This window comes from Gigantopelta aegis, chromosome 5 (assembly GCF_016097555.1).
Source record: "Gigantopelta aegis isolate Gae_Host chromosome 5, Gae_host_genome, whole genome shotgun sequence".
Lineage (NCBI taxonomy): Eukaryota > Metazoa > Mollusca > Gastropoda > Neomphalida > Peltospiridae > Gigantopelta > Gigantopelta aegis.
This window is the reverse complement of record NC_054703.1, coordinates 36,880,216-36,900,215: the sequence shown is the minus strand read 5'-3', so window position 1 is coordinate 36,900,215 and position 20,000 is coordinate 36,880,216. Positions and strand designations below refer to the sequence as shown.

Below are 20,000 nucleotides of genomic sequence, written 5' to 3'. Positions count from 1 at the left end.
GCATTCCACAGGGATGCCATTCAAAGATATTGGGGGTCAACTTGGCTACCATCACACAGTCATCAGTCGATTGGTGGAGGGAACATGGGCAAATCAATGATGTGGTGGACCTCCCTCGGTCCGGACGACGTCATGTGACGTTTAGTACGACTACAGCCTTTTGCAACAAGTTCTGTCCTAATGTATCAGTGGCTGCCCAATCGACGTCTGTCCTTGAGAACCTTGAGGAACCGCTTGGAATCAGCAAGATATGCATTCAGAAGGGTCATCAAACGCCCCCTACTAGCAGATTACCATTGGAGAATATGATTGGCATGGTGTTTAACATGAAGGGCTTGGAATCTGAGAACATGGCGAAGAATCCATTGGTTGGATGAAAGCAGATGTCTGGTGCATGTCACGGATGGTCGAGTAAGGGTCTGGAGCTAGAGAAATATGGTCTATACATCCAATAACATCAGGCCATGTGTTCCTTATGGGGAAGGATCAGTAATGGTTTGGGGGTGTAAGCTTGAATTTGTCACCACAGAAGGCAATCTCACAGGTGATCAGTACATTCCAGATGTCCTGGAACCAGTTGTTGTCCCTCATTTCGACAACGACCCACTCGCCACAAGGTCTGTGTACATGGTTGACAACGGCTAGACTCCATCGTTCCCGGGCAGTAACAGCCTACCTCCAAAACAACGCTGTAACCACTCTGACTTGGCCAGCCACGAGTCCTGATATTAATCTGCTGGAGCACATTTTGGACATTATCGGGCGCCGTATACAGTCAGTGGAGACACTTGTACAGAATGTGTATGAATTGGAAGCAGCTTTGCATCGGGAGTGGCAGCAGTTGCCCCTTCAAGAAATCCGTCGCTTAACTGGATGGATGAGACGGAGGTTGGTAGCAGTCATCCGGACACATGGAGAGTTTACTCGATACTGAACCTTTCAACTAAGGATGTTATCTAGAGACCGGAAGTAACATTTTAACTCCCAAATAACCACCGTATATTGTTTTATGGACTCTGCAGCTCTGTACTTTGAAGTGATATGTTTTGGAGTTAAACAGTACCGGTGATTATGTGACAATATAGTGATTGGAAAATCCGAAATCTAATACAAATGTTCTGTTTTCTTATTGCCAATGGGTTGTTCTTACAAATCAAATTAGTTTTTCGCAGCTCATTTTGCCAGTAATGTCTTGGCGACACTTGTTTTATTAGTCATTGTAAAATTCCATTTTTGTGCTTAACCTTTTTTGCAGGTGAATATATATAATATTTTATGACATCAATGTCTATACCATGCACCATTTTAAAGGTAAACATTGAAATACTACACACACACACAACTACACACACACACACACACACACACACACACACACACACACACACACACACACACACACACACACTGATGTTACCTTCTTGTGGGTTCAGATTACTTGCCCTAGTTTTTATCCTTATAGTGTGCATATTGAGTGCTATGGACATTGCAAGACGCACGTGGTTACACTACACATTTCAACAGTAGTTAGTGTATTACTGAATATAATTCCCAAACAAATAATAATGTGTTTGCTTATTACTATATGTACTGAATAGTAATATAGTTTGTTTCTTTTTAATTGCAGATCAACTCAGTGAGTACGTTTGAGAATGAACGGTTTGTGAACAAATAGGACACACTCACCAATCATAATCCAAGTATAAACATTTACACTTAAAGTACAATATGTTCGATACATGGGTCCGCAGAGAATTTCGATCCTATGTCACAAGTACCTCACTTGCTATTTTTCAGTAGGCATAGTCTGTGTGGTGACAGTGCGTCTCCTCCTCAAATATCCAAAAAGTAGATATTCAAAATACTTTTAAAATATTACTTTTCCGACAATGTCTCTCAAACTACAAAGTTATATGAGTAAAACATTACGAAAATCATTCCATGATTTTATAGGCCCATTCTCCCAGAATGTGTCACTTTGCATAGTAGCTTCTTTGTAACCATACGGTTTTATACTTTATAGCCATGTCTTCTGTCTGGGATCAGGTGAATATGCCATTTTAAACGTAAACAATGAAATACCACACACAAGCACACACACACACACACACACACACACACACACACACACACACACACACACACACACACACGAACATACACACACACGTGGATACACATACACACAGACACAGGCACACACAAACACACGAACATACATACACATACAGACACACACACACACAAGGAGACACACACACATACACAGAGACACAAACATACACATATACACGGACACATACACACATACATACACACACATACAAACACGCACACACGCACACACACACACACACACACTGATGTTGTTACTGCCTATGTCGGTTCAGATTACTTGCCCTAGTCTTTATCCTTACTTTATTTATATTGAGTTTTATGGACAATGCAAGACGGACATGGTTACACTAAACATTTCAACAGTAGTTGATAGTGTATTTCTGAATGTAATTACCAAAATAACAATAACTTGTAATATTATTTGTTTCTTTTTAATTGCAGGTCCAGACGGTGAGTACATTTGAGAACGAACTGTTTTCCAACACATTGTGCTCACTCATGAATCATAATCCAAGTATAAACATTTAAATTTAAACTACAACAATATGTTCGACACATGGGTTCGCAGAGCATTTCGATCCTATGTCACAAGTACCTCACGACAGCCTTGTAGCGACTGCGCTAAATCCTGCGCCTGTTTAAGTGAACGTGCATATAGAAGATCACTTGCTGTTTTTCAGTAGACGTAGTCTGTGTAGTGTCAGTGCGTCTCCTCCTCAAATATCCAAACAGTAGATATTCAAACGTACTTTTAAAATATGACTGTTCTGGCAATGTCTCTCAAACTACAAAGTTGTATTGGTAAAACATTCCAAAAATCATTCCATAATTATATATGGGTCATTCTCCCAGAATGTGTCACTTTGGATATGCTCATCTTTCGCAAACACTTGATATCATCACTGTTGTGGCAGTGATTCATGAGTACATATCATGACAGCTGTTATGTGATAGTTTTTATTTAGTAAACTAGTCTGGGAGTGGCAATCCTCTTTGTGGCAGTGCAAGAGGGATCAAATTTCCAATAAAGGATCTTCTCATGAATGGCTGCCCTCCCATATGCCTAATGCCCATTCAACTCTGTATTCTGCACAGACCACGATTCACGTATTATACTTATTTAGTTCTTGGAGTGTTAGATTTGCCCCAATATGTCGAGCTTTCCATTCAATGCTCTTGTGCTGGCGAACTTGTCCTACGACTGCTGTCTACTTTCTAGGAGAGACACTTACATATAGATTAATATATCTAGGGTTGCAAGTGAAAGACATAAAAAAGGAAATCTGAAATTATTGGAGAGAACGAAGAAAAAGAAAAAATGAAGTACATTTTATTTTATTTGAGTCTAAACTTACCTTTGTGTGTGGTAGAAGAAAACGTTTGGGTACTCAGCCTTCACTTTCATTAAATGTTGACTAGCTTTTAAATGGTACACCATTTCTTGACATCAATGTTTTTACCATGTAACATTTTACTAGTAAGTAGTTTATCCAAATAAAATCCGCAGTAGCGTTCAATGTTCTAAAGTGTCATACGTATTATGCTATAGCTTCATACAGTAGGATTGTTTAAAATCACCCATATACTGGTATACCAATATACATATATATATATTATATATATATATATATATATATATATATATATATATATATATATATATATATATATATATAAATATATACTGAACAGCAAAAGAAACGCGAGAATTTTAAAACCTATTCAAACAGTTGCTTGTATCAAAATTTAAAGAAATATTATTAATTACAGAAAAAGCAACATTATTTTAATAGGTTGCTACTTTAAATTGAATAACATGCAGCATGTTAATGTGTTTTTGATTACTTTTAATAACGAACAAACGCACTTCTCACACGTTCCTCGAGAGGTCCGTGCAAAGGTAAGAACTCAAGAAGTTGGTGTTTTCAACAGCCCATTGGGTATAAAAGACGAAACAAATCCATAGCGTTTTGTCGGAGCGTATTTAATTGTGCTTTCACAATGGCACGACTTAGCATAGCTGACAGAAACCTAGCAATAGGCTGTTTACAAGCCGGATGGACTGTCCCAAGAGTTGCCAGACATGTTGGCGTACACCAGTCTACAATACATAGACTTATCCATCGACACCAACTTACCAACACGGTTGCTGATCTACCACGGAGCGGAAGACCGAGGGTGACGTCAGCTAGACAGGACAGATACATTGTGACGTCACACCTACGAAATCGTTTCTTGACAGCATCGTCGACAGCTCAGCAGACCATTGGCATACAAAACAGACCAATCAGCAGTGATACCGTTCGTCGCCGTTTGAGACAGGCAAGACTACACAACAGACGTCCTTACGTTGGTCCCATGCTAAGAAGACGTCACCGATTGGCTCGACTTAACTGGGCGCGGGCTCATCAGAATTGGAGAAATCGGCAATGGGAACAAGTCATTTTTTTCAGACGAATGCAGATTTTGCATACATAGGGCTGATGGTCGAGTTCGTATATGGAGACGTCACGGAGAACGCTTCAGAGATGCATGCGTCCTTGAACGTGATCGTTGGGGAGGTGCGTCATTGATGTTATGGGGTGCAATACGTTGGGGACATCGAGTTCCATCTGTAATCTTGCAGAACAATGGTGTTGGTCGTGGTAGGGAATTGACAGCTCGCCGCTACATTGACGAAGTGCTCCAGCCTGTAATTGTGCCATTAACGGCTGGCCGACGTGGAATGGTTTTCCAACAAGACAACGCCAGAGCACACAGTGCACGTTTGACATGGGACTTCCTAGCTCAGAACAACATCATTACAATGGACTGGCCAATTTAAGTCGCGATTTAAATCCCATAGAACACCTGTAGGATGAAATTGGACGTAGGATCCATGGACGTCACGTGATCCCAGCCACATTACAAGGATTGACCAATGCTGTGTTACATGCCTACAACACCATTCCTAGAGCCTTCATAAGGAACCTGTTTCGATCCATGCCACGCCCATGTGCCACAGTGATTGAAAACAACGGTGGACATACACGATATTGACTTTGTGCTTTTTTAAATTAATAATTTTAAATTAATTATGTTGAAATTCAGTTGATTGTGAATTAAAACAATAAATTTGTTAACCGTTAAGAGTCAGTGTCGGGTTTTGAGAATTAACAGTTAATATAATACTTACAAATTCTAACTCCACATTTGCAAACTAGTCCCGTATAAATTTGAACCTCGCGTTTCTTTTGCTGTTCAGTATATATATATATATATATATATATATATATATATATATATATATATATATATATATATATATATATATATATATATATATATATATATGCTAAATGTCACACACACACACACACACACACACACACACACACACACACACACACAGAGAGAGAGAGAGAGAGAGAGAGAGAGAGAGAGAGAGAGAGAGAGAGAGAGAGAGACACACACACACACACATAAATACAGACACGCATACACATACATACACACGTACTCACACTAACACACACACACACACACATATACACGCATACAAAGACACAAACACACACAAGCAAAGACAAAAACAAAGACACACACATACGCACATACATACACGCACATACACACACACATACACACACGGACACCCGGACACACACACACACACACACACACACACACACACACATACATACACACACACGTACACACAGTCACACAGACATACACACACACATAAATAAATGTTTTATTTAACGACGCACTCAACATATTTTATGTACGGTTATATGGCGTCAGACATATGGTTAAGGACCACACAGATTTTGAGAGGAAACCCGCTGTCGCCACTACATGGGCTACTCTTCCGATTAGCAGCAAGGGATCTTTTATTTGCGCTTCCCACAGGGAGGATAGCACAAACCATGGCCTTTGTTGAACCAGTTATGGATCACTGGTCGGTGCAAGTGGTTTACACCTACCCACTGAGCCTTGCGGAGCACTTACTCAGGGTTTGGAGTCGGTATCTGGATTAAAAATCCCATGCCTCGACTGGGATCCGAACCCAGTACCTACCAGCCTGTAGACCGATGGCCTGACCACGACGCCACCGAGGCCGGTACACACACACACACAGACACACACACAAACTCTCATACACACAAATGCACACACAAACACACACAACAGCACAACACACACATACACACATAGACACCCACACACACACACACACACACCTGATTGATATTTTCTTGTGGGTTCAGATTACTTGTCAGACAATCGTTATCCCTACATTGTGATACATTCTCTTCCATAGATACTGCAACACACTGTATTACTGTGAGACAATCGTTATCCCTATATTGTGATACATTCTCTTCCATAGATAATGCAACACACTGTATTACTGTGAGACAATCGTTATCCCTATATTGTGATACATTCTCTTACATAGATACTGCAACACACTGTATTACTGTGAGACAATCGTTATCCCTATATTGTGATACATTCTCTTCCATAGACAATGCAACACACTGTATTACTGTATATAATTTCCAACATAATAATAACTTATTTGCGTCTCAGACACTATTAGTTATTGTTATTAATAAACAACAACAATTCTAGTGTGTTATATGGTCAGAAAGACATGGTACATAGGGGCAAGATAAGATGATATTTTTAAAATAAACTTTGAACGTGACTCATCGCACATCATACGAGTACTCTATTAGTGAGCTACATCCCACCCATATTGAAATGTGTGTCCATAACCACAAGACTGCGATGATATACAAACTCCCAATACTAATTCCCAACAACCTTGTGTCAGAAGTATTTTATTTGTACTTTATAGTTGTCAACGGAGGCTGGAGCAGTTGGGGCTATGGTGAGCTAAGTGTATGTAGTGTCACTTGTGGTGTGGGATCTCGAATAAGATATCAGATACGAACGTGCAGCAACCCAACTCCACAAAATGGCGGCAAAGACTGTGGAATAGGAAACACACGTATCTCAATAGTGTCCTGTAATAGACACATCAAATGTCCAGGTAACGAGATTATCCTATTTTGTTCGTGAAATATCATTTTCTGACTGTCTTTCTGAGTGTCTGTTTTAACACCAGAATGGGTAAAATCATTACACCCTCTTCTCTATCACTAGCGACTAACCTACTGTCCTGAATAGACAGCCCAGATAGCTGAGATATGTGCCCAGTACAGCGTGTTTGAACCTTATTTAGACATAAGAACGAAAATAAGTAAAAAAAAAAGAAAGAAATGATTGGTGACTAAAACAATACACAGTGGAGTAGCTGTTTAATGAAAATATCAGACCACACCTATGTAGCACGTGGCATTGATAAACATACAATTAGTCAGGTGGCTTAGCGTTATATTTAATGATTACCGTTACTGGGCGGATAAAAGCACCATAGTTGGTACGAGGCTCCCTTAGGGCCTATTAATTAATGTTAACCTAGGAGCCCTCCGGATTTAAAAAAAAATTTCATGTAAAACACCAACATTCAAGATGGCCGACATCTATGACAAAATATCACTTTTCTCGAGTCTAGGGAGTCATTGAAAGTCCAGGGTGGTTCCCAAATTTGTGATTTTTAGGTAGTTGAATGTTACTTTGGACATTATAATAGTACCGATACATTTTTAAAATATTATAAATACCGTCATTATTCCAATAAATGGCAAATTTCCAATAACATTCACCCTCTTCTGGTTGAAAAGGAAATGATATCACCCAATAAAGTGAATAATAGTGAATCATGTATTTCAATAACTGGCCTTGTACTAGTCACGATGAAATTAAAAATGTTCAGGGCATTTATTAGAATAACTACATTTGAATTGTATAGACAAAACTCAATTTTCAAGCAAATAACATCAATGCTTTATTCGTAGGCCACCAAGTAGTTCTCAATTTTCCTTACTATCTCACACCATGGAGACTAGGCCATTGCATGGAGTTGAGTTGGAATACAATGTGTAAAAAAACTCACAGTTTCTTACAAAGTATGTGGCATTGTTCTGTGATGTCTATTAAAGTAACATACAGTTTACAATGTTCTATAGAGTACATTTGCACTTGCAAAGTGGTGTGCAGTCCAGATTTGCTTTGCCGCATTTGCAGTTGGAGCAGTCTCCTTTACAGGAGCATTTGATAAGCTCACTGCATGATCTGGAAATCTCTGGAATTGTCATCATAACTGGTACCCATGACTCTGATACCTTGGTCCAGGCAAAGTCCTGTGGAAAAGGAACCACTAGCTGTGTCTGTGTGCTGGTCGTCCAGATTCCTGCGTGATACACTGCCCGTCGGACATGCTGGAGTAGCGCATCCTTGGTGGGTGGCAGATTGTCCATTGCTCGATTTTTATGGCAGAAGAGTTCCCTTCTTGTCTCGTTGACAGAGCTCAAAGGACTGGTTTTGTCATACAGGATAACAGTCAGTCTCTCGGGCTTTATGAAAGGGTCGTCGTCGAGATCCAGCATCTGGAAGGGATGACCGGCCAGATACACAAATGTCTCTGTGATGTCTTCATAGGCCTGCCAGGCCTGCCAAACGGACTTCTTGCCCTTGCCGTTGAAGGCAGAGTTTGTGTCGCAATCTGAAAATGCATGGAACACAGGTAATGCTAGTGATTGTGGCTCCCCTAGGCTTGCGCAGATGGCACTGATGCGGTAAAACCTGTAATTCTTGCCCATGCCAAAGGCCACCCAGATGTCGGCCAAAGGTTGAGTTGCAATCACATCATGGAATGTGCCAGCAAGGATGACTACAACATCTGTGTCCACAGTACGCACATGGATAGTCTTTCTCCCCTGTTTCAGTGCATGTAGCACATGAACCACAACCCTCTTCATGATTGCAGTTTTGCATGGGGATGCTGGCACCAATGGATGCCACAGCTTGTCCTGATGTGACATATACAGCTTTGGCTGGTGGCCAGTTGAACTCTTCAACCTTGGAAGTCAAAAAGGCAAACAGCTCCTTCTTGTTGATTGGGTCACGGAGGAAGTCCATCCAATTGCCTGGCAGCTTGCTCTCACCAGACACTTTTCTGCGCACACCCTTGCCTCTCTTTTCCCGGATAGACTCCTTCAAACTGTCTCGGATGTATGTGTCCCACACAACATCCAACCTCGTGGCATTCTGCAGCTGCTTCTCCAGGTAAGGGATGAAAACCCCGTCTGCATATTCATGGAAGGTGCTGACACTGGTAGTGGGCAGGCAGTGCATGATCACGGCACCATCCAGGACTTTGCAGTCTTAGGTTGAAGGTGGCTCTGATTGACCAGGCTGCTCAAGACATTTCAGCAGGTCAGACTTCGTGCTTGGCAAATGAAGCTTGTCAAAGTCTGAGAGAGAAGGAGGGAAGGACTGTATATCATGTGCAAAGAACTCGGCCAAATCACCATCCCGGTTCTGCATAGATATGTATAGCTGGCCAAAGAGTGCCACATTGTTCTGAAGCACTTTGATTTTCTTCCCCTGCTTAGATGTTGCCTTACGTCGAGGCTTCCTGAATAGTGCTAGAGAATTTCTCTTTATTGGTCATGGATAGAGTGGTTGCGCACATCAAGCACATTCTTGACGAAGTCCTTGTACTGTTTCTTGCCTGTATCCTCTAAGATGCGCAATGCGGCTACCACTGATTCATCCGCACAGTTGCGACTGTTGAGAGTTACTAGATCTGGAAAATCATCCAAGAAGGGATTGCCCATTCGTCTGATCGTATCGGAGAGGCTGGCAACCTGTCTCTGCAAGGTCTTCTGTGTTGAGAGACCCTGCTCATGGTGCTGGAAGTTCTCCGGGATCTCTGTGTCATCATCGGGAAGGTATTCTTCTTCAAATTGCTTCAGCATCCTGGCCATCTCTGGTCCCGAGAGCATCCATCGTCGAAAAGCAACGGGGTTTTCTGTGAGCCCAACAGCACCACCTGAACCTTTCACAATCTTGTTCTCCTGCTTGTGAGCCTGATCAAATGGGATCGCAGAGAATTTGTTTGTAGTCTTGGAAAGGACCCAGTGAGAACACTTCTCAAACTCATCCTTGATAGTGTCGGGCAAGGACTTCATATCCCTGATGTGGACAGGCATCCACCATGAGTAGTTCACATGATCCAAGGCAACAAACAGTGGTGTGAGTTCCTCCAAGACTTCCACATACAGAGGAACATTCTTCTCTCTGTGAGCTCTGATGAAGATGAGAATGAGGGTTTCATACCTCATGATCAGGTCCCAGTACATGAAAGTAGGACTCTTCTTCAGCATGTCGTCTCTCCAAGCCGTGACAGACTCTTCATCTTTGGGGCCCTCGCTGAGCATTACAGCTTCCCTTTGGATATTGTGCAGGGTCAAGAGAGTGACTTGATGGGCATGCCTGGTTCGAGTTAAGTGTGCTGCCCTCAGATACGAGTCAGCCGTGCCAGAGGATGCTACCTCTGCCTCTGTGAGGGCTGTAGTCCAGCCAGAACCTTCCAAGACATCCCCGAGTATATTCCAGAGTGCCATTTCTGTGTGCAGACCACCTAGCATAACCACATGCACTCTCTCACCATGAGTGTCTGGCCATTTCCACTGTACAAACTTTGCCAGGTAAAACAGAGGCTGGTCAAATGTAGTGACTGGGATTTGTCCTGGATTCAGAAATTCGACAGCTTGTCTCTCGACATCCATGCCATGCTTGATCATAGCAGGAGTGGCAGACTTCTCACATAACAGAGGAAGGAGTGCACATTGTGCTGGAGGGTCTTCTACCGGAGGTTGCATAGAGGCATGATAGGCAATGGCATCTCCAATGGTGAGTTCTTCTGTCTCTAGAAGTGGCAGTGCATGCTCTACCCAGCTGTGTTCCTCTGCTCTGGCCTCATCTAAGCAGCTCTCGACTGGAACTACGTCACACTCTGGCACGGCAACAGCAGTGGTCTTCAAAGCTACAGCTGGGACAGAGGCGTAGCTGTCAGGAAGAGTGTGCTTTTCATTTCCAGAAGGTGGTATCATACCAGGTGGTCTGCTCTCACCAGGTTTGGTCTTGGTAGGCAACTGGAAAAGGCTGATTCCAGTCCCATGGAATGAGGTCAGGGAAGTGGTTGAGCTGGGGTTGTGGTCTAGGTTGTCCAGGGCGCCAACAGTGAACAACCCTTTCCGAAGGCTAGCCGGAGACACCAATCCATCTTCTACAAAGCGTTCACAGGTAGAAGTGGCGATCCAGTCCTCAATCTCCATAATTCTGTCATAAGAAATGCTTATGCCTAGGTGGTATAACTGCTTGATGCGTTTCTTGCTTCTGGTCAGTGCATGCACATTGATGCCAATGTAGATGGGGAGGGGTGGCTCACGTTTCAAAGTGTGTCTGGTCTTCACAGCAGTAGGAGATGTTCGTTTCTTTGTATTGTAAACGATGCCCTGGCCGATGGTCAGGCAAGCCTGGGAGTCATGCTTGTCTTGATCTTTCAAGTTGGGACCATTCAAGATCATGGAGACAAGAGACTTGAGGCTTGAGGGCAGTGAGTCTTCTTGACATTCTTCCGGGAAGCAACCAGTGAATTTGAAGCCTTGATGGCTGAAGATGTCTTTTCTGACTATCGTAGCAGCTGTGGCCAGAATAACAGCCTCTTCTGAGAAGTCTCGATTCTTCAGAGCTTCCTTCAACATATTTCTCATGCTTTCCTTGAAAATAAGAACAGTATTTCTCCCATCATACTGTTCTTGTGCCTCTGGGAAGCGTTCTAGCAAATGACTCTTCAGTCTGGTCTTGTTGACTAGTTTCTTGATGCCCAGTTCCTCAAGACGATTCACATACAGATAGTGAATCTCATTCAGCTTGAAGAGGAGAGTTCCAGAATCCACAGATTTCTCAATGTAGCTGGTCAGTTCTACAAATGCCCGAGACTCGTTCATTTTCTCATCTGTGTTTTTAGGTGTTTGGCCTGCCTTGCGAGTGTAACTACGGTAGCGATTTCTAAGGTTGACCAAACATGTCAGATGGTATTTTGCATCCATTGGAATTAGATATGCTCCAACTATTCTAGTCATAAGCAGGGTGTCGTTTAGCTCTCTGATCATGTCCCAGATATTTTTGTCGGCATCAAATGTTGAAACTTCATGGAGAACATTTTCCTCTTCGCCTTTCCCACAGAAGAAACACTTTTGAACATCTAGTGATTTGCGCTTGCTGGACCTTTTCTCTTCATCATCAGGGTTGTGCTCTCTCTTCTTCTTTGCCTTTGCCAACTTAGAATTATTGAATTTCAAATGGCAAGATTTATGCCAGGAAGCAGAATGAGAAACAAAATTGTCAGCAGTTTCATCACTCTCAAAATAGAGTTCAGCTGGAAGAGCACCAATGGCCCGGAACTGTTCTACGTTGGTCAGGAATGATGTGTAGGCATCTGCCTTGTCATCTCTTGTTCCAGGACTCTGCAAGGGACTCTTCAAGGGTTCAGCCGTGTTTTGCTGGCAAATCACACAGCGATCCCAATTTAGCTCCATGTGGATTCACACACTGAAAAGATACAAGCATATTGGAATATTAAGAACCCATTTTCTGTTTATAGTTCCATAATTACTTTGTTGGAACTGCTTGTAGGTCTACTGGTAGTATTGCAATATTCAAAATCGGATTCAGTTTGTTCAGTGACCTCAAAAACCAATATTATGCAACCACTCTGAACTTCTTATGATTCCCAGGACTCGAGAAATGTGATATTTTGTCATAGATGTCGGCCATCTTGAATTTTTTTTAAACTCCGGAGGGCTCCTAGGCTAACATTAATTAATAGGCCCTAAGGGAGCCTTGTGCCAAATATGGTGCTTTTATCTGCACAGTAACGGTAATTTCACTAATCAACCTGATTAATGGCGAAGGGGACAGGCTTTCATAGCAACTAAATTACCCAGTTTTATTCTTATATGTATATGTAGTGTTTTGCAATATTCGAGTATATGTTTTAAGACGTAATGATTTAGATATTCCCAACTCTAATGTTAAAACCTTACTATTTTCTTGGGTAATAATTGTTTTTTTTTCAGCAATTAGTGTTTACCTTTGTATCAATCTGTCCACCACTAAAATTAAAAAATAAAAATAAAAGAAGAAAAAACCACCAAACAAAACCAACAAATCATTCAAATACACCCAGATACCCAAGTTATTAATTATTGAATAATAATAATAATAATAATAATAATAATAATAACACGCCCTACCGTCCGCCTCCAAAAACAAAAACTATAGAAAATACAAAAACACGACATACAAAAAACACAAAATGATAACATACACTCATAAATACACACACTCACCTCACCTCACTACACGGCACCACTCAATTAGGCAGATAGTTGTAATATTTAAATAACACAGTCTTTCGGCACTATTACTAATAGTTTTTTTTTATTAATAAACAACATCATCTTTAAGTGTGATATTGGTGCAAGAAAAGATTGTCATAGGCTTATGGGTTGATAATTCAAAATCATTGCAGTCAACCTATAGTTTTACTTCTGCCACTTACCAGGTAACTGTACGTTAAAAAAACACGTAGTCACTTATTACTGGTCATATGTCATTTTCACACAATGTATTCTTTGACAACATCTGCATTGAAGCTGTGACCTGAATGTTGGTGTGCAATCCTATCACGTTGCGTGTAATGAGAACTCTCTAGTAGAAAGATTCCATATGTCTGGAATTATTCCCTGTTAGGCACTAAATGTAACAGCTATCCTATCACGTCGCGTGTAATGAGAACTCTCTAGTGGAAAGATTCCATATGTCTGGAATTATTCCCTGTTAGGCACTAAATGTAACAGCTATCCTATCACGTCGCGTGTAATGAGAACTCTCTAGTAGAAAGATTCCATATGTCTGGAATTATTCCCTGTTAGGCACTAAATGTAACAGCTATCCTATCACGTCGCGTGTAATGAGAACTCTCTAGTAGAAAGATTCCATATGTTCCTGAATTATTCCCTGTTAGGCACTAAATGTAACAGCTATCCTATCACGTCACGTGTAATGAGAACTCTCTAGTAGAAAGATTCCATATGTCTGGAATTATTCCCTGTTAGACACTAAATGTAACAGCTATCCTATCACGTCGCGTGTAATGAGAACTCTCTAATAGAAAGATTCCATATGTCTAGAATTATTCCCTGTTAGGCACTAAATGTAAGAGCTATCCTATCACGTCGCGTGTAATGAGAACTCTCTAGTAGAAAGATTCCATATGTCTGGAATTATTCCCTGTTAGGCATTAAATGTAACAGCTATCCTATCACGTCGCGTGAAATGAGAACTCTCTAGTAGAAAGATTCCATATGTCTGGAATTATTCCCTGTTAGACACTAAATGTAACAGCTATCCTATCACGTCGCGTGTAATGAGAACTCTCTAGTAGAAAGATTCCATATGTCTGGAATTATTCCCTGTTAGACACTAAATGTAACAGCTATCCTATCACGTCGCGTGTAATGAGAACTCTGTAGTAGAAAGATTCCATATGTCTGGAATTAATCCCTGTTAGGCACTAAATGTAACAGCTATCCTATCACGTCGCGTGTAATGAGAACTCTCTAGTAGAAAGATTCCATATGTCTGGAATTATTCCCTGTTAGACACTAAATGTAACAGCTATCCTATCACGTCGCGTGTAATGAGAACTCTCTAGTAGAAAGATTCCATATGTCTGGAATTATTCCCTGTTAGACACTAAATGTAACAGCTATCCTATCACGTCGCGTGTAATGAGAACTCTGTAGTAGAAAGATTCCATATGTCTGGAATTATTCCCTGTTAGGCACTAAATGTAACAGCTATCCTATCACGTCGCGTGTAATGAGAACTCTCTAGTAGAAAGATTCCATATGTCTGGAATTATTCCCTGTTAGACACTAAATGTAACAGCTATCCTATCACGTCGCGTGTAATGAGAACTCTGTAGTAGAAAGATTCCATATGTCTGGAATTATTCCCTGTTAGGCACTAAATGTAACAGCTATCCTATCACGTCGCGTGTAATGAGAACTCTCTAGTAGAAAGATTCCATATGTCTGGAATTATTCCCTGTTAGGCACTAAATGTAACAGCTATCCTATCACGTCGCGTGTAATGGGAACTCTCTAGTAGAAAGATTCCATATGTCTGGAATTATTCCCTGTTAGGCACTAAATGTAACAGCTATCCTATCACGTCACGTGTAATGAGAACTCTCTAGTAGAAAGATTCCATATGTCTGGAATTATTCCCTGTTAGGCACTAAATGTAACAGCTATCCTATCACGTCGCGTGTAATGGGACCTCTCTAGTAGAAAGATTCCATATGTCTGGAATTATTCCCTGTTAGGCACTAAATGTAACAGCTATCCTATCACGTCGCGTGTAATGGGAACTCTCTAGTAGAAAGATTCCATATGTCTGGAATTATTCCCTGTTAGGCACTAAATGTAACAGCTATCCTATCACGTCGCGTGTAATGGGAACTCTCTAGTAGAAAGATTCCATATGTCTGGAATTATTCCCTGTTAGGCACTAAATGTAACAGCTATCCTATCACGTCGCGTGTAATGAGAACTCTCTAGTAGAAAGATTCCATATGTCTGGAATTATTCCCTGTTAGGCACTAAATGTAACAGCTATCCTATCACGTCGCGTGTAATGAGAACTCTCTAGTAGAAAGATTCCATATGTCTGGAATTATTCCCTGCTAGGCACTAAATGTAACAGCTATCCTATCACGTCACGTGTAATGAGAACTCTCTAGTAGAAAGATTCCATATGTCTGGAATTATTCCCTGCTAGGCACTAAATGTAACAGCTATCCTATCACGTGACGTGTAATGAGAACTCTCTAGTAGAAAGATTCCATATGTCTGGAATTATTCCCTGTTAGACACTAAATGTAACAGCTATCCTATCACGTGACGTGTAATGAGAACTCTCTAGTAGAAAGATTCCATATGTCTGGAATTATTCCCTGTTAGGCACTAAATGTAACAGCTATCCTATCACGTCACGTGTAATGGGAACTCTCTAGTAGAAAGATTCCATATGTCTGGAATTATTCCCTGTTAGGCACTAAATGTAACAGCTATCCTATCACGTCGCGTGTAATGAGAACTCTCTAGTAGAAAGATTCCATATGTCTGGAATTATTCCCTGTTAGGCACTAAATGTAACAGCTATCCTATCACGTCGCGTGTAATGAGAACTCTCTAGTAGAAAGATTCCATATGTCTGGAATTATTCCCTGTTAGGCACTAAATGTAACAGCTATCCTATCACGTCGCGTGTAATGAGAACTCTCTAGTAGAAAGATTCCATATGTCTGGAATTATTCCCTGTTAGGCACTAAATGTAACAGCTATCCTATCACGTCGCGTGTAATGAGAACTCTCTAGTAGAAAGATTCCATATGTTCCTGAATTATTCCCTGTAAGGCACTAAATGTAACAGCTAATATGAATGCCTTATTAGGACGGATACGTGAAAACGATGTGTACAACTGGCAGAAGGTATTACTAAGTGTTTTAAGGTATGCTGAATCCACATATTAATGCAAGCAAGTGATACGAACACCTTTACTAATTCCGAATTACAATTGTTTGCAGAAGGTTAAACAAAATATGCAAATTACATCAATTTTGAAATTCCTGTGGTGTTCTCTCCTAAATTAATAGTTTTAATGTTAACTTTGAACGTGACCTTTTACATTTCATGCGAGCACTCTAGTAGTGAGCTACATCCCACCCAAGTTGAAATGTGGACACAACCACAAGACTGCATTCATATAAACACTCGTCTAATTTCAAACAACTTTGTGTCAGGGGTATTTTATTTGATTTTATAGTTGTCAATGGAGGCTGGAGCAGTTGGGGCTACGACCAGCTAGGTGTCTGTAGTGTCACGTGTGGTGTTGGATCTCAAAGAAGATATCGGATACGAACGTGCACTAACCCAGGTCCAAAAAATGGCGGCAAAGACTGTGGAACACGAAACAAACGTATCTCAACAGTGTCCTGTAATACAAACATCAAATGTCCAGGTAACGAGATTATCCGATTTTGTTTGTGAAATGCTATCTTCTGACTGTCTATCTGTCTAGCCGTCTTTCTGAGTGTCTGGTTTGTCCCCTTTTCCTTGTGTAGCACGATGTTGCCAATAATGTTTTTAAATGATAGTGTCTATATGTCTATCTGTATATATGTGTCTGTCTGTCTATTTGTGTGTTGCCAATAGTTTAAAAACACTTGTACTTAACATCATTTTGAGGAAATATAAAGTGTATCATTATTGACTGGCGAGATTTCATCAATAATTTGTGACCGGCCTCGGTGGTGTCGTGGTTAAGCCATAGGACATAAGGCTGGTAGGTATTGGGTACACAACACAGTACCGGATACCACACAGAGCGAGTTTTAACACCAGAATGAGTAGATGTAAGACCACTAGATAGCTGAGATGTGTGCCCAAGATAGCGTGCTTGAACCTTATTTAGATATAAGAACGAAAATAAGTAAAACAAAATTGAAAGGAATGATTGGTGACTAAAACAATACACAGTGGAGTAGCTTTTTAATGAAAATATCAGACCACACATATATATCACGTGGCATTGATAAACATACACTGATGACATGGAGATGCTTTTGTAGCAGCTAAATTACCCAGGTTTTTTATATGTACATGTAGTGTTTTGCAATATTTGAGTATATGTTTTAAGACGTAATGATTTAGATATTCCCAACGCAAATGTTAAAACCGTATTATTTTCTGTGATAATAATTGTTTTTGTCAGCAATTAGTGTTTACCCTTGTCTCAATCTGTCCAACCCTAAAATTGACAACAAAAAATAATATGAACTAGATAAGCAACAAAAAACCCCCCCAAAACAAACAAAAACAAACAAAAACAACAGCATACAAAAAAATACCAACAAACCATCAAAACCAACAAGTAATTCAAATACACACAAATACCCAAGTTAACAATAATTAAATAATAGTAATAATAATAATAATAATAACATAAAAATGAATTATTAAATATTTATCAACTAATACAGGAAATGTTTTAGATACACCCTAGCGTGACCCCCCCCCCCCCCCCCCCCGGAAAAACAAAAAATAGACAGAAAACACAAAAACATGACATACATAAAACACAAACAGAAAATATAACCTTACCCAAAACAAACACAAACACAAACACACACATACACGCACATACACACACACACACAGAGAGAGAGAGAGAGAGAGAGAGAGAGAGAGAGAGAGAGAGAGAGAGAGAGAGAGAGAGAGAGAGAGAGAGAGAGAGAGAGAGAGAGAGAGAGAGAGAGCACATATAAATACACACACTCACCACACCTCACCACTCAATTAGGTTGATATTTGTAATATTTAAATAACCCAGTCTTTCGACACTATTACTATTAGTTATTATTATTAACAAACAATAGCATTTTAAAGTGTGATATGGGTGCAAGATAAAATGGTTCTTAGGGTTATGGGTTGATAATTCAAAATCATTGCAGTCAACCCATTGTTTTTCTTCTGCCACTTACAAGGTAACTGTACGTTCAAAAAAACTGTAGTCACTTATTACTTGTCATATGTCATTTTCACACAATGTATTCTTTGACAACATCTGCATTGAAGCTATGACCTGAATGTTGGTGTGCAATCCTATCACGTTGCGTGTAATGAGAACTCTCTAGTAAAAATATTATTCCGTTAGGTACTAAATGTAACAGCTAATATGAATGCCTTGGTAGGATGGATACGTGAAAACGATGTGTATATCTGGAAGAAAGTATTACTAAGTGTTTTAATGTATGCTGAATCCAAATATTAATGCAAGCAAGTGATACGAACACCTTTACTAATTCCGAATTACAATTGTTTGCAGAAGGTTAAACAAAATATGCAAATTACATCAATTTTGAAATTCCTGTGGTGTTCTCTCCTAAATTAATAGTTTTAATGTTAACTTTGAACGTGACCTTTTACATTTCATGCGAGCACTCTAGTAGTGAGCTACATCCCACCCAAGTTGAAATGTGGACACAACCACAAGACTGCATTCATATAAACACTCGTCTAATTTCCAACAACTTGGCGTTAGAAGTATTTCGTTTGAATTTGTAGTTGTCAAAGGAGGCTGGAGCAGTTGGGGCTACGGTCAGCTAGGTGTCTGTAGTGTCTCGTGTGGTGTGGGATCTCGAAGAAGATATCAGATACGAACTTGCACTAACCCAGCCCCACAAAATGGCGGCAAAGACTGTGGAACAAGAAACAAACGTATATCAACAGTGTCCTGTATTACAAACATCACATGTCCAGGTAACGAGATTATCCGATTTTGTTCGTGAAATGCTATGTTCTGACTGTCTAGCTCTCTTTCTGAGTGGCTGGTTTGTCCCTTTTTCCATGTATAGCACGATGTTGCCAATAATATTTAAAAAAGACAATGTCTATATGTCTATCTGTATATATTTGTCTGTCTGTCTATTTGTGTGTTGGCAATAGTTTAAAAACACTTGCACTTCAGATCATTTTGAGGAAATATAAAGTGTATCATTATTGACTGGCGAGATTTTATCAATGATTTGTGACCGGCCTCGGTGGTGTCATGGTTAAGCCACAGGACATAAGGCTGGTAGGTATTGGGTACACAACACAGTACCGGATACCACCCGAGCGAGTTTTAACACCAGAAGAGTAGAGTATTATTTAGATATAAGAACAAAATAAGTAAAACAAAATTGAAAGGAAGATTGGTGACTAAAAACAATCACAGTGGGTAGCTTTTTAAGAAATACAGACCACACTATAACACCGAATTGATAAAAAAACAATGATGACAT

General features: G+C 40.3%; 1 protein-coding gene across 1 annotated transcript in view; it reads left to right on the top strand.

The window, feature by feature from the left end:
* LOC121373135 (coadhesin-like) overlaps positions 1-20,000 on the top strand; it is a 132,301-nt gene that overhangs the window by 25,384 nt on the left and 86,917 nt on the right. The window contains exons 6-10 of the mRNA XM_041499587.1: positions 1,628-1,636; positions 2,560-2,568; positions 6,968-7,162; positions 16,982-17,176; positions 19,282-19,476. Of these exons, the coding sequence (XP_041355521.1) occupies positions 1,628-1,636; positions 2,560-2,568; positions 6,968-7,162; positions 16,982-17,176; positions 19,282-19,476 (603 nt within the window). The remainder of the gene's footprint in view (positions 1-1,627; positions 1,637-2,559; positions 2,569-6,967; positions 7,163-16,981; positions 17,177-19,281; positions 19,477-20,000) is intronic.